This window comes from Aulonocara sp. 'chitande type north' Nkhata Bay, linkage group LG17 (genome assembly GCF_057382095.1).
Source record: "Aulonocara sp. 'chitande type north' Nkhata Bay isolate Kocher_YH1m ecotype deep benthic linkage group LG17, A_spYH_male_GT1.1, whole genome shotgun sequence".
NCBI lineage: Eukaryota > Metazoa > Chordata > Actinopteri > Cichliformes > Cichlidae > Aulonocara > Aulonocara sp. 'chitande type north' Nkhata Bay.
In genome coordinates, this window is record NC_141360.1 from 22,272,901 (window position 1) to 22,287,251 (window position 14,351).

Here is a 14,351-nt window from a genome sequence, read left to right on the forward strand (position 1 = left end):
TTTTCAAGACTTGCTTCTAAGATATTTTTTTGGCTGTTTTGGATTTCTATAGAAAGCGTCACATGTGTAACCTTCAGTGTCTCTATAGCCAGCTTATGTGGTATCATAGGAGGGGCCAGGCCAAACCAAGCTCCATGGCTAAGGACCAGATAATCCTGCACCAAGTGAGGTGACTTCATTCCTTGCTTTGAATCACTTGTAGCCTGACCACACACCTGGGACTAATTTGCCTCTGGAGACCAGGGAAAACAGCCCCTGGGATCATTCGAGATCATGTCATTCAGGAGAGGCTCAGAGGAGAAAGGTGACTCACTGAAAAGAGCCAGCTGAGGTGGCTTGGGTACTGACTAGGACCTTATGGATGTCTGCTAAGTAAGGTGTTTTGGGTAGGCCCAACTGACCCAGTCACACACTGGACTGTTTATGCCTCTCAGCTGGCTTGGTAAATCCTTGGTATCCCCATCAGAGGAGCTGACCAGGAAGTCTGCTCTAGTTAGACAGCTGCCTCCATAATCTTGACCTGGATAAGTGACAAAAGAAGAAGAAGATTGAAATACAGAAAATGAATATTATTTACTACCTGGAGAAAGTTTGAAACTCTTATAATGCACTTTATACTATACACATTAACGTTTTTGTACCTATAGTATCTCACTCATACACCAGCGCTTATACCAAAAATCAAATTGAACTTTATTTACAAAGCCTTAAACCTTCTTATTAAATTAATTTAATGTGTTTGAAATTCTATTTTTTTAACTGTTATGTTATTAATTGCATTCAATTGCCTGTATTTTTTTATGCTAAATAAATGGAAATAATAACAGAAAAAATTAAACTCCACCTACATACTTCCGGACATCCACCGACATCCGGCGGAAATAAATTGAAACCGCTGGGCGTGTCACTAGCTGTGTCCCTTCAGCCAGTTAGCCGATGATACAACTATTTTCCTAAAAAACCTGAATGAAATCCCCAAAATTCTGCAGATTATTGAAACTTTCTCAAAAGCTTCAGGGATAATTTTCTAAATTTAAACGAATGTGAGATCTTACCCTTAAATGATTGTACTATTTCTAACACTTTTAATATTCCTGTTAAATCCACTGTCAAATATTTGGGTGTGTATATAACCAAGAATAAGACTGATTTAGATTACCTTAATATTTGGGAGAAAATCCAAATTTGTAGAACTTATTTAAATAACTGGGCTCAGAGACTTATTGATTTTGGGTAGAATTTTTCTCACCAAAATGGAAAGGCTAGTATATCCTGCATATGCGGTAGGAGTGCCTAAACCAGCAATCAAATCTAATAACCAGCTAAACTTTGATTTTATATGGAAACGCAAAACCCACTATATTAGGCAAGGTAATTTAGTCAAACATTTTGAAGATGGACGTTTGCAAGCTATTGAATTTGACAGCTTAAATGGCACCCTAAAAATAAATTGGCTAAGAAGTCAAAATAGCCTTTGGTTTCACATTCCAAGCAAAATATTCTCAGATCTAGGCGGAATTAATCTTTTACTTAGATGTGATTTTGACATAAAACAAAACTCCCCATAAAGCTTTCTTCCTTTCACCAGCAAGTTTTATTATACTGGAAATTAATATACAAACATAAGTATAGCCCACACAACACTCCCCTATGGAACTGTCGTTACATAAACGTTGGAAACAAATCAATCTTTATCAAAGAAATGGTACGATAAGGGCATCTGGTCAGTGATGCATTTGTTAAATGATAGAGGTAAATTTTTATTAGAAGATTTCACCACGAATTATAATCTGCAAATAAATAACAAAGAATTTCAAAAAACTACTAAGGCTATCCCTCAAAACATTCTATGTACAGCATATAATCTTTTTCAAGACCCTGACTATAGATCCCCTGACCTCCCTGAACTCTTGGTAAATGGGCATAACATTACAGCTAACAGTCTAAAAAACTCCCAAATTAGGGAATTATTTATTAATGTTTTTTCCCTTATAGATCCAATCCAAATTCCATTTCACATCTGTTCTCTTGTGATCAAAAGAAAGAGATCAGAAAAAATTACCTTAAACTTCCCATTCCTCCCAAAGCTAAGGGATTGATAATAGCTTTGTTATTGATAATAATTCTTGCTCTTTTTGTGATGGGGATATTGAATCAACAGAACATTTATTTTATAATTGTATATTCTGTAAAGCCCTGTTGAACGATGTGCACTACTGGCTCTTTCCAAAGATTCCAAACTTACTTGAATTTTCTAAAAATGATATTAACTTTGGTTCTCTAAGAAAAGAAAATAAGCTTGAAAATGTTCTAAATGTAATAATTATTATGGGGAAATTCTTCATTCACAAATGTCGTTTTCTGAAAACAAAGCCGTCCTTTTTTACTTTTCACAAAGAACTCTGCCTCTTCCTCTCATCTGTTACATTTATGGATAAAAAACAAGCTCTGGATCTGAATCATATGATTATTCAACTAGATCTGATAGAAAATCCCTAACCCTAACCCTGACCGAGCGAATGAACCCTACTGTAAACTGAATCAGCCCCATTACAAACGTGTGTTAAATTGCTTTAGTGATAGTCGAGTGTGTTTATGCTTCTGTGTGGAGAGGATTGATTGGAATAGTGATGATGATTTCCACTATCACTGTCAATTGTCAGTAAACACTTCATCTGGCTGATTAATCTACACGTGAGATATTACAAAGTCTGTATTATTAACTCTGTAATTAGGCGCCATTCTTCTTATTTTACGGCGCTGTTGTTCAATCGGGGAACGCTCTCTGTTGAGGAGAAAAGCATGAATTTCTTTGTATACGGATTATCCATTGTTTAAATGTCCCGGTAGTCGAAAAGGAGGCAGAGCTGCTGAGAAATGCTAGGAGCTAACTGGGCGCTAACCGTATCATTCAAATATGTCGCAATGTTGGCAAAGAGAGGAAGTGACGTAAAATTTGCGCATGCGGGGTACTGATAGGGTTTCCGGTACGGATCGGGTAGTGACAGTAGCGTTAGCCTGTTATTAACCTTGTTGCGGATGGCTGTGTAGCCGATGAGTGTGGCAAATTGTTGCAGCAGCAATGTCTTCAGTTGGTGGGTGGAGGAGCGTCATTGGTGTGAGGCTGGATGGAGCATTTGAGGGAATCTTCACAGAGTTTGAAAGTAAAATGGAGCAGTGCGAGACAGAAGTGGAGCATCAGCGCAGACTGCTGGAAACCATCCGGAACCCCGAAATAAAGCTGCACAGAATAGGTGTGTAACATACAGCACGGCAGCAGGTGTGTTTCAGCAACATGTCACCTGGTTTAAGACAAGAAACGTTTCGTTTATGTCGGCATGTGGACACAGAGAGGGCTGACTGCAGAACATTAAAAACACGTGTTTTTTGAATGGAGTTTGGTGTGAGTGCTGGAGTTAGGAAAAAGTGAGCTTTTACAGGGGCTCATTATTCTACTAGGAGTCAATAAAATATTTTTTAAAGAGAAGTATAACTTTTATGAAATAAAACCACACAGCCAAAACGTCTTGGTGCATTCTCAATCATCCAGGTAAGTAAATCTCCAAAAGTTGATTCTGTTCATCTGGACGTAGCTATGTCCAGATGAACAGAATCAACTTTTGGAGACACACAGCCAAAACATTAACCCACTCTTAGGCTCTGTTAGAAAATAATAAATTAAATATTAGACACATTGCTATAGAGTCTGTCCTTAATGGCACTTTATGTTATCCTATTGTCAGACAGTTCAACATCTGACCCATTAGAATTAGTGCAACTTTAAAGCATAATATTAATATATTATAGTATAATGTTCTGTTCAACCCCCTCTCATTTACCTGAAATTTTTATGGTTTAAAATTGGGACAGTTTTATGGTGAGAGAGAACTTCAGGCTTTTATTTTGAAAAGTTGTTGACATCAGAATCAGAATACTTTATTGATCCCTGGGGGAAATTATTTACATATTATTATTATACATATACATGTTCAAACATTTTCTCAGATTTCAGTGTGTGAGGGGGAAATTGTGGACCATCAGATTTTAAAAATTGGAGATGGGCAAAATTGAATGGCCCTTATGCTTCCAGACTTCCGTTTAGCTTGAAATTGCATTTGTGCCCTGCCCTGCAACAAGTGACGAAAGAGGAGTTAAGAAAATTGTAAGTCAACAGGAAACACCTGGAAGATGTGAGGGTCGAAACAAACTACCATACAGTGGGGCAAAAAAGTATTTAGTCAGCCACCGATTGTGCAAGTTCCCCCACTTAAAATGATGACAGAGGTCAGTAATTTGCACCAGAGGTACACTTCAACTGTGAGAGACAGAATGTGAAAAAAAAATCCATGAATCCACATGGTAGGATTTGTAAAGAATTTATTCATAAATCAGGGTGGAAAATAAGTATTTGGTCACCCCAAACAAGGAAAATCTCTGGCTCTCACAGACCTGTAACGTCTTCTGTAAGAAGCTTTTCTGTCCCCCACTCGTTACCTGTATGAATGGCACCTGTTTGAACTCATCATCTGTATAAAAGACACCTGTCCACAGCCTCAAACAGTCAGACTCCAAACGCCGCCATGGCCAAGACCAAAGAGCTTTCGAAGGACACCAGGAAAAGTATTGTAGACCTGCACCAGACTGGGAAGAGTGAATCTACAATAGGCAAGCAGCTTGGTGTGAAAAAATCAACTGTGGGAGCAATCATCAGAAAATGGAAGACATACAAGACCACTGATAATCTCCCTCGATCTGGGGCTCCACGCAAGATCTCATCCCGTGGGGTCAAAATGATCACGAGAACGGTGAGCAAAGATCCCAGAACCACACGGGGGGACCTGGTGAATGACCTGCAGAGAGCTGGGACCAAAGTAACAAAGGTCACCATCAGTAACACACTACAACGGCAGGGAATCACATCCCGCAGTGCCAGACGTGTTCCGCTGCTGAAGCCAGTGCATGTCCAGGCCCGTCTGAAGTTTGCCAGAGAGCACATGGATGATACAGCAGAGGATTGGGAGAATGTCATGTGGTCAGATGAAACCAAAGTAGAACTTTTTGGTATAAACTCAACTCGTCGTGTTTAGAGGAAGAAGAATACTGAGTTGCATCCCAAGAACACCATACCTACTGTGAAGCATGGGGGTGGAAACATCATGCTATGGGGCTGTTTTTCTGCCAAGGGGACAGGACGACTGATCCGTGTTAAGGACAGAATGAATGGGGCCATGTATCGTGAGATTTTGAGCCAAAACCTCCTTCCATCAGTGAGAACTTTGAAGATGAAACGAGTCTGGGTCTTCCAACATGACAATGATCCAAAACACACCGCCCGGGCAACAAAGGAGTGGCTCCGTAAGAAGCATTTGAAAGTCCTGGAGTGGCCTAGCCAGTCTCCAGACCTCAACCCCATAGAAAATCTGTGGCGGGAGTTGAAAGTCCGTGTTGCTCGGCGACAGCCCCAAAACATCACTGCTCTCGAGAAGATCTGCATGGAGGAATGGGCCAAAATACCAGCTACTGTGTGTGCAAACCTGGTAAAGACCTATAGTAAACGTTTGACCTCTGTTATTGCCAACAAAGGTTATATTACAAAGTATTGAGTCGTATTTTTGTTATTGACCAAATACTTATTTTCCACCCTGATTTACGAATAAATTCTTTACAAATCCTACCATGTGGATTCATGGATTTTTTTTTTTTTTTTCACATTCTGTCTCTCACAGTTGAAGTGTACCTCTGGTGCAAATTACTGAGCTCTGTCATCATTTTAAGTGGGGGAACTTGCACAATCGGTGGCTGACTAAATACTTTTTTGCCCCACTGTATATGGTAAAATGTTGATGAAAAAGGGAACTTGTCTAACTGTTTTTAGCTTTATTCGATGATTACGTTGCCTAGCGTGAGGCTTTGGCCTTCCGTCAAACAGAAACTGTGAGAACTAATCTTGTCAAGCCCGTTATGAATAATATAGGCTTACTCGCATTGCATTCTCTACAACGGTCATATCATAGTTATGCTTAGTGTATTACTAAGAAGTGTTTTGCTTGTAATAGCATACGTGCTTGCACAGTGACAGCTGTCACTAACTGTAACTGATGCATGTTATGTTATCTACTTACGCATGAAGGGGCGTGGACCCTAACCCTGTTTTTTTAACCAGGAAGAACACCATGTGTGGTTGAGAAGTCTACAATTTTTTGGCTAATTCCTGGAAAGTCACTTGCTTAATGGAAATGTGTTAGGAAGAATAGAAAAAGTCTTAAGAAAGGAGAAGTGCAGCGCTCAGAGGATCAGATCGCACTTACACTAGACTCGTCAACAGTGTTCTTCAGTGTTGAAACTACAATGTCCGCAACATGGACAAAATGAGCACATTTTCAAACAGAAACACAATATGACAAAAACATATAAACACGTGAATGTTAAAGAACATGGCACATGTGGCTCATAAAAGGCAGTAAATATATTTTTCTTTCCTTTCCACATTTTCAAAGTTGTTCTGTGACTGAAATATTCCCTTCATCCATCACTTAGCCAATTCAGGGTGTCTGTGGTGGCATATGCTTATGGAACGCCAGGACTGCCATAATGAATTAATTAAATACACCATTAAATAATTAATTAAATGTGGCAATAATTAATTAAAATTGGAATTAATTAATTAAATAAATAGTTATGACACATGTAATTAATTAATTATTGACACATTTAATTAATTATTTATGTATTTCACATTTTAATTAATTATTTACACATTTAATTAATTAATTATTGACACATTTAATTAATTATTTATGTATTTCACATTTTAATTAATTATTGACACATTTAATTAATTATTTAATGATATACTTATTTATTTCATTTTGGCAGTCCTGGCGCCTGGCTCTCATCATGAAATAATTTTATCTGTCAGCCTCACCCATCAAACTCAGGGGGCGGGGTTAACGCTGATCGAATCAAAACCATTGCTTTGGCCTGGTGGCCATTGTTTCTAGCACACAACAACCGGCATGTGGAAGCTAACAGAACTGAGCTTTGAAAAACCCTGTTTGTGTGTCACCAAATACCGTTTTAATATTTTTTTAGCCGAGAATGTAGTGGTTTAATCTTCATGTGTCTGGTCGGTTTGTCAAGATACAGCCTCTTTGCAAAAGTGTTTCGATGATTTCGGAGATGTCTGCCCAGTCTCACGGCAAAGCGTGGGATAGACCCGCTCGCCTCGCAAGCAATCCCACCGACAAAGCGCAGGCCCCGGTACACAGCTGTAGTAACCCCCGCTGACTTCTTTTACTGAGGTTATATTTATCGGTGTTTTATTTCCTGATGTTCTTATGTGTCCTACGTGTTTCAGTCGCCAATTCTGAATTATAACTAACATTAAAAACATGTTTAAGGAGGAGAGAGAGCAAATAAATCTGTTTAACATCTGATCTTTGGGTTTTTGTTCAGTAATCAGCGTGACCTGTGTATAAACACATAAAAGAGATAACGTTGGTGTTTCCGTCATGTAGTAACTGCTGGCTTTAACTGTACAAAGGTTGTTCGACACTATGAAACACATACAGACTTCATGATGTTCGGCTAATATTTTTATTGTGAATATTAATCATGCTGACCTCGCTCTGTACACCACGCAGCGAGGTCAGCATGTCCACGATATCCTCAGCTCCATGAGTTAACACAAAGTTTCCCACCTGACTATCTAAATTCCAACTATTCCAGAGACGTGAAAATATACAGCATAAAGAAAAGTGTAAGAGACTCAGCAGCAGATTAGAATAACAGTTATAGATTTAATAAACGAGCAAACCTGTTCCGACAATTTGAATTTGTATTCCCTCAGCTGCAGACTCGCTGCTGTTTAAATGTTTGAAAAGGAAGATTAGATATAAAAAACGTCAAACATAGACTCAGTCTGCCTTCACATTTGATATGAGGCCAGCACGTATAGTGGCCTCAGCTATTACTGAAATACACGTGCTATATCATAAACTATGATATAAATAGGGAGGTCCTATTAACATGTTTAGTTTTAAAGGACACCTTCCTGCCTTTAGTCTCATTCATGAGCAGTATTAGTTTTCTTCTAACATCCAGAAGTCTGCACAATGTGTTTCATAGTTTGTAACAAGCCTTTGACAGGTAAACATAACATGACTGAAAAAGAAAAAAAAAAGAAAAAAAAAAGAGAGAGAGAGAGAGTGTTGACATAAGAAGAGAAAATGCTCTCAATTATGGAGACAGACAAATGGTTCATTTATGTTTGATGTGTGTTTATTCCTCCCTAAATATCGTCGGTGAAGTTTGCCATGCATGTCAGATTTTCCTGCGCATTTTTATACCTCTGCCAACAGAGAGAGAAAAAAAATCACATTCTAACAGACAGCTGGTGCTTAGAATACAGTTGAATAACTATTAAAAAACAGATGATATTTAGATGATAGTTCAGTCTAACACATGTGCCAGTGAACCATTAAACGTCTGTGAAACTATGCAGTTATGAAACGTAACTTTAACCTCAGCCAAACCGATTTGCTCAGTTGTAAATAAAACAGCGAAGTAAACGTGACCCGACAGACAGAACCTGAGTGAATGAAGTCCAGCGTTTAACCACTGAGAGCTAAAACTCAGCTGAGGTTTCAAAGCTGTGTGCCGGTGATTGGACATCAGCCGCTGATGAAGCTGTTCGCCTATAAAGTGCTCTGTAAGGAAACGAGCTCCAGCAGCTCTGCGCTCGGGAAAAACACTATATTTACTTATCTTGTGCAGAAAAATGCGCTGACATTGCGTTATATCGAGCACCGGCTGCCCAGTTAAACTGTGACTATCACCAGGTAACGTAGGCGTGTTTCTTGAATTAGCAGCAGGTGTTAAACAGCTGACAGATGAGGAGGAGGATGCATGCAGGTAAACTGAGGGTCTGTTGAGCTGATCGCTGGTTTCGTGAGAAAAATGTCAGCTCGTTCTTTATGTTACAGAAGCACAGAGACACAAGACCAGGCGGAAAGAGACGATCGTTCGGTGAAAATGAGAATCTGCGAATGCAACATGTGGAACACGGAGAGTGGAATATGTAAACAAACCGGTTAACGTAACCCCCTCGGTGCACTCTGCATGCTAATTGTTAGCAGAGCTAGTGAAATCTCTGAAAACATCTGAGCACTTTTGCAAACATGTTCTATGTTGACAACCTGACCAGACATACGTCGCGACATTCGCGGCTAAAACACTGTTAAAAGTGTAGCTGGTGACAGAAAAACGGGGTATTTTAAAACTACACCACCACCATTGCTGCTTGTGATTTGATCTGCATTCTGGGATACCTGGCTGCCCCAAGTCTACACAAGCAATCGATTTTCTAGGATCGACCTGTTTTGACTTACTTTGCACGGCAACCAATCAAATGTTAGAGAAGCTGCATGGGCAGCGTTAACCCCGCCTCCTGAGTTTGATGGGTGAGGCTGACAGATAAAATTATTTCATGATGAGAGCCAGGCGCCAGGACTGCCAAAATGAAATAAATAAATATATCATTAAATAATTAATTAAATGTGTCAATAATTAATTAAAATGTGAAATACATAAATAATTAATTAAATGTGTCAATAATTAATTAATTACATGTGTCATAACTGTTTATTTAATTAATTAATTCCAATTTTAATTAATTATTGCCACATTTAATTAATTATTTAATGGTGTATTTAATTAATTCATTATGGCAGTCCTGGCGTTCCATATAGGCTGGCAATACAGCTTCTATATTGTATTGCCAGCATAACTCTAAATGCTGCAGTGCAGCAGCAGATATTGCTAATGCAAACCTATAAAACTATAGCTTCCATACACTTTGATTATTTTAATACAGCTCATTATGTGGATTTAGAGGTTATATAAATTTATGTGAAGGCGAAACCTCGAGAAGAAGCGGGTGTTATTCTTTCAGTGGTGTCCAGTGTCTCCTCTGCTAAAGGAGGCAATAAAAGAAGCAGTTAAGCGCCTTTCCTTAATATTTAGAGAATGCAAACAGCTCTCATTATTAGCCAAGCAAGCTAAGCAAAACGAACTATTTGACAGCTCCCTTGTTGTTAGCCTTGAGTAACGCATTATCTTTACTTCACCTGAGGCTTTTCTCTAATATGTGCTTCCTCATCTCCTCCGTCCCGCTGGCTGTGACCCGGAAGTTAATGGCAAGAAGTAATGTTGAAGGATGCCTCAAATCCTGAAATGTATCAGGAGGACAGAGGAGAAAAGAGACTGCTGGAGGAGCAGCAAGCAAGGATGCACAGGAGGAGGAGGACTCTTTGAACACCCTCACTGTGTCTATACCCCTCACACTGCACCATTTATTTATGGTGGCCCTAAATATAAAATTATTTTATATCTTATTATATTGCCCGTTGTTTCTTTTCTTTTATCCTCTCCTCACTACCTCCCGTGTTGGCATGTTTGTTGGAAGGAACTAGGATCTCTTCCACTGCCTCACAAGGGTTTGTAGATGGGTATAGTGTGATCCACAAGCACACAGTAAGATTTGCAAATGCACACTCTAATCCACACACATGAAGCATTTTGACAACGCCTAAAACTATTTTACAATGAATAACAATATTATATAAATAACAGTAACTGATGCACTAACCTTTTAAGTTCATCGTGACAAATCGGATCATTTTGTCTTTCCAAACCTTCCTACAGAGAGTGTAAAACTACATGTAACATCCCCCTCGCTCACTTGCAAAACCTTAAGTACAGGTGCACCAGTGGATGCGCAAGGATCCACTGGTGCAAGCTGAGTTCAAGTCCCAGTGGAAAACTGGGACACCTGGGTTCTTCTCTATACCTGCATTTTTTTTGTGTTTGTTCGGGGAGGGGAGGGCAAATGTCTCTCCACACCGTCACATCCCAACTAACGATCTGCTCACGTTTTGCCTCGTGTCCCTTTGTCCCTGTAGACCAACGCTGCATCTGTACAAAGAAGGAAGAGGAAATCTCTATCCAGGAGAAGAACGCCAGTCTGGATCCAGAGGATCAGAAACCTTCACTGATTAAAGAGGAGCAGGAGGAGCTGTGCATTAGTGAGGAAGGAGAGCAGCTTGTGCTAAAGCAGGAAAGTGATGCCTTCATGGTGACTCCTGTTTGTGAGGGCAGTGCCGAGCTTCTGTCCTGTTTTGTACCTGAGAGTCGAGAACAGGAAGGAGTCAAATGTGAAAACTCAGGAATGCCCTTAAAAACGGAGCCGAAACCAAAGAAAGTCTGTAACAACACAGATGAAAACACACAAGTCTGCAGGAATAGTTTACAAATAAAAGAACTTTGTGGTACTACGAATAATAATATAGATGGGACGCTTTACTCCTGCAGCTCCTGCGCGGAGACATTTGAACATGAATCAACGCTTAAAAATCACCTACGAATCCACGCAGACGATGAGCCGTATTCCTGCATGACATGTGGGAAGGTTTTCAACTACAGCGCTTCCTTCAAGCTCCACATGAAAGTCCACACGGATGAGAGGCCGTGCTTCTGTGAGAAGTGCGGCAAAACGTTCAGAAGAAACGATAAGCTGCGGCTGCACATGAGAACGCACACGGGGGAAAAGCCGTACCTCTGCATCACCTGCGGAAAAAGGTTTAACGACCCGTCGGCGTTCAGGAGGCACACGGCCATACACACCGGCGAGAAGCGGCATTCTTGCAAAACCTGCGGCAAACGTTTTGCCCACAGCAACAGCTTTCTCTGCCACATGAGAACCCACACAGGTGAGAGGCCTTACCTCTGCACCACCTGCGGGAATAGATTTGTCAACGCCTCAAAGCTTAAAAGGCACACGAGGACACACACGGACGAGAAGCCTCACGTCTGCAACACCTGCGGGAAGAGGTTCATTCGCCTTTCCAGGTTGACGAGTCACACGAGGATTCACACGGGCGAGAAGCCGTACTCATGCCAAATATGCCAGAAGGACTTCGCTTACACCACTTCCTTGAAGGTCCACATGAGAGTCCACACAGGCGAGAAGCCGTACGTTTGTGAGAAATGTGGGGAAAGTTTCAGTCAGGCGGGGAGCCTAACCACCCACATGAGAAGGCACGCAGGTGAAAAAAAAGTCCTGAAACACCTGTGAGGAGAAAATATGAGCGAAAATGAGTTGATTAGGTTTTGGTTTAAAGAGGGTTGTGTAACTTTACTGTGTGTTATACTGTACATGATGAGCCTGCCTTTAGATTCAAGTCTAATGTTGTGTTAATGTGGTGCGTCAGCGGTAATGCTCCAAGTGCTCGAGTTGCACTGCACAGCAGAGGACAACAAAAAAAAATGGCTTCAAGGTAAGAAAATAGAAGTCTGCAGTCTTTTTAATGACCAGCAGGAGGCGAGTCTGGACTCAAACGCTGGTTTTAGGTCATATTTCATAAAATGTTGTAAATTATGCTCTGTAATAAAGGCAGATGAGGATTAATAGAGTATATGTACTGTCTGAAATCCTGGGCAGAAGCTCCCCCACTTGTTTCAACACCAAGATGGTGAAAACCAGCTTGAGGCTTCGTGACATGATGTCATGGTGGATACATCCATCTTTTAGATGCAGTTTGTGGGGGCATCTTTTTATGATGAAATCCTTAAAATCTGAGAATTCACCAGCACTTCTGAAGTATTTCATCTCTAATCGTGATATATGTATGCGGGATTATGTGTTAGTCTCTCATGTATATTAGAGGACTACAGGCTTGTTTTTAATAAATAATATAAGATGGGAAGGAGTGATGAAATGAGAGGCCGGCTGGCTCTTGTGGTTCATCTGAATCAGTTGAAATCTGAAAAATCGACCCTGCCAGTTTTTGTTTTTCTTCTTTCTTTTTTTTTTGTAAACAAAAAAATGTAGTCTCAAAGAGTGTAAAGGACAATAAAAATTCTTTTCAATACAAATATCTTTTTCGTTTTCAATTATTCAAACATCACTTCCCAAATTACTGGATCAAATGATTATTGGACACCTACCTGTGACTGACATCAGATTACATACAGTAATTAATAGGACACGGCGTGCTTGGTAAATTTGTAATTGTTATATGAAGTAGTGTTTGACTATTTTATGATCTTAACTTAATTGTTTCTGGTTTTCATTAATAGCTGGCGTTAACTAGCTAGCTTGCTATGGAGAGGTTCACCTGCCACTATTGATTAAACACAACCTTTTACAGTACACGTGATGGACATTCTCAGCAGAGACAGATGTGACTGCTGTCTGAAGCCACTCTGTACAGCCAAGCCACCTGCAGCAACTGCTGCTGTGTCAGATTTTCATTGTCCCATCCCTCTTATCCATTTTTAAAGCTCCTTCTGACTTCATGGTCGTGGCAAGACAATGATTATTGGGACAGCTAGTAAAAACTATTTAAAAGTCAACTTCAACTTGACACTTTTGCTTATTAATTACGCTTGCACACAAGGTATTGAGGTGATATTCAACTGAATCTCTTTTTATTCAAGCATTAAGGAAATGTTCACAATACATTGGAGATATTTAGGGGAAATAAACACTAGACTCATGTCTGGGATAATAATGCTGATTTCAAGCAAAAAACTAAAAAGCCAATAAAAAAACAAACCTGAGGACAGAGGTGCGTACAGGTGAATTCTGAGTGGAAGCAGTACATGAAATGTACGTGATTGAGGAGCTGACTTGAACAAAATCAATTGGTTGCATTAAATATACACTCACCGGCCACTTTATTAGGTACACATGTTCAGCCACTTGTTGAAATAGATTTCAGATCAGCCAATCACATGACAGCACCTCAGTGCATGACCTCCTGATCAAACGGCATCAGAATGAAGGAGGTGATTTAAGAGACTTTGAATGCATCATTATTGTTGGTTCCAGACAGGATGGTCTGAGCATTTCAGAAACTGCTGATTTGCTTTTTATTATTATTTTATTCAAACCTTGAAGCAGATGGACTGCAGCAGCAGAAGACCACACCACTCCTATCATCTAAGAACAGGAAGTGAGGCTAACTCCTTGGGTGAAGGTGGGTGGATTGTTCCCTGGCTCTTGCAGTCCACATGCTGAAGTATCTTTAACCAGGACTTTGAACCCCAAGTCGCCCTGACGGTTTCACCGGAGTGTGACTGTTAGTGGCCGACAAAGTGCCTGTGCATTGATAACAGTACTGTATGAACTTCGAGATTCCCCATCATATGAGCATGAACCAAATGTCTTCATGCTTAATCTATTCTATGAAGAATTACAGCAGTTCAATGAAGTGTCAACTCAGTGAAGTGTCCAGCTAGTGTGTCTGCAACATACTCAAGTTATTTTCTTCACATTCTTCTTCTACTTA

The 14,351-nt window shown here is 40.0% G+C and overlaps 1 protein-coding gene across 1 annotated transcript; it reads left to right on the plus strand.

The window, feature by feature from the left end:
* The first annotated feature begins 2,978 nt into the window (after positions 1-2,978).
* On the plus strand, positions 2,979-12,927 carry LOC147310080 (uncharacterized). The gene is made up of 2 exons (XM_086268917.1): positions 2,979-3,254; positions 10,962-12,927. The coding sequence occupies exons 1-2, from the start codon at positions 3,083-3,085 to the stop codon at positions 12,131-12,133; spliced, it is 1,344 nt and encodes a 447-aa protein (XP_086125043.1). The 5' UTR covers positions 2,979-3,082; the 3' UTR covers positions 12,134-12,927.
* The last annotated feature ends 1,424 nt before the right edge of the window (positions 12,928-14,351 follow it).

Excerpts from the sequence above, each read along its gene's own strand:
- LOC147310080 (XM_086268917.1), top strand. The coding sequence starts at position 3,083 with ATGTCTTCAGTTGGTGGGTGGAGGAGCGTCATTGGTGTGAGGCTGGAT. Across the intron at positions 3,255-10,961 it reads AATAAAGCTGCACAGAATAG|ACCAACGCTGCATCTGTACA; the intron begins GTGTGTAACATA and ends TTGTCCCTGTAG.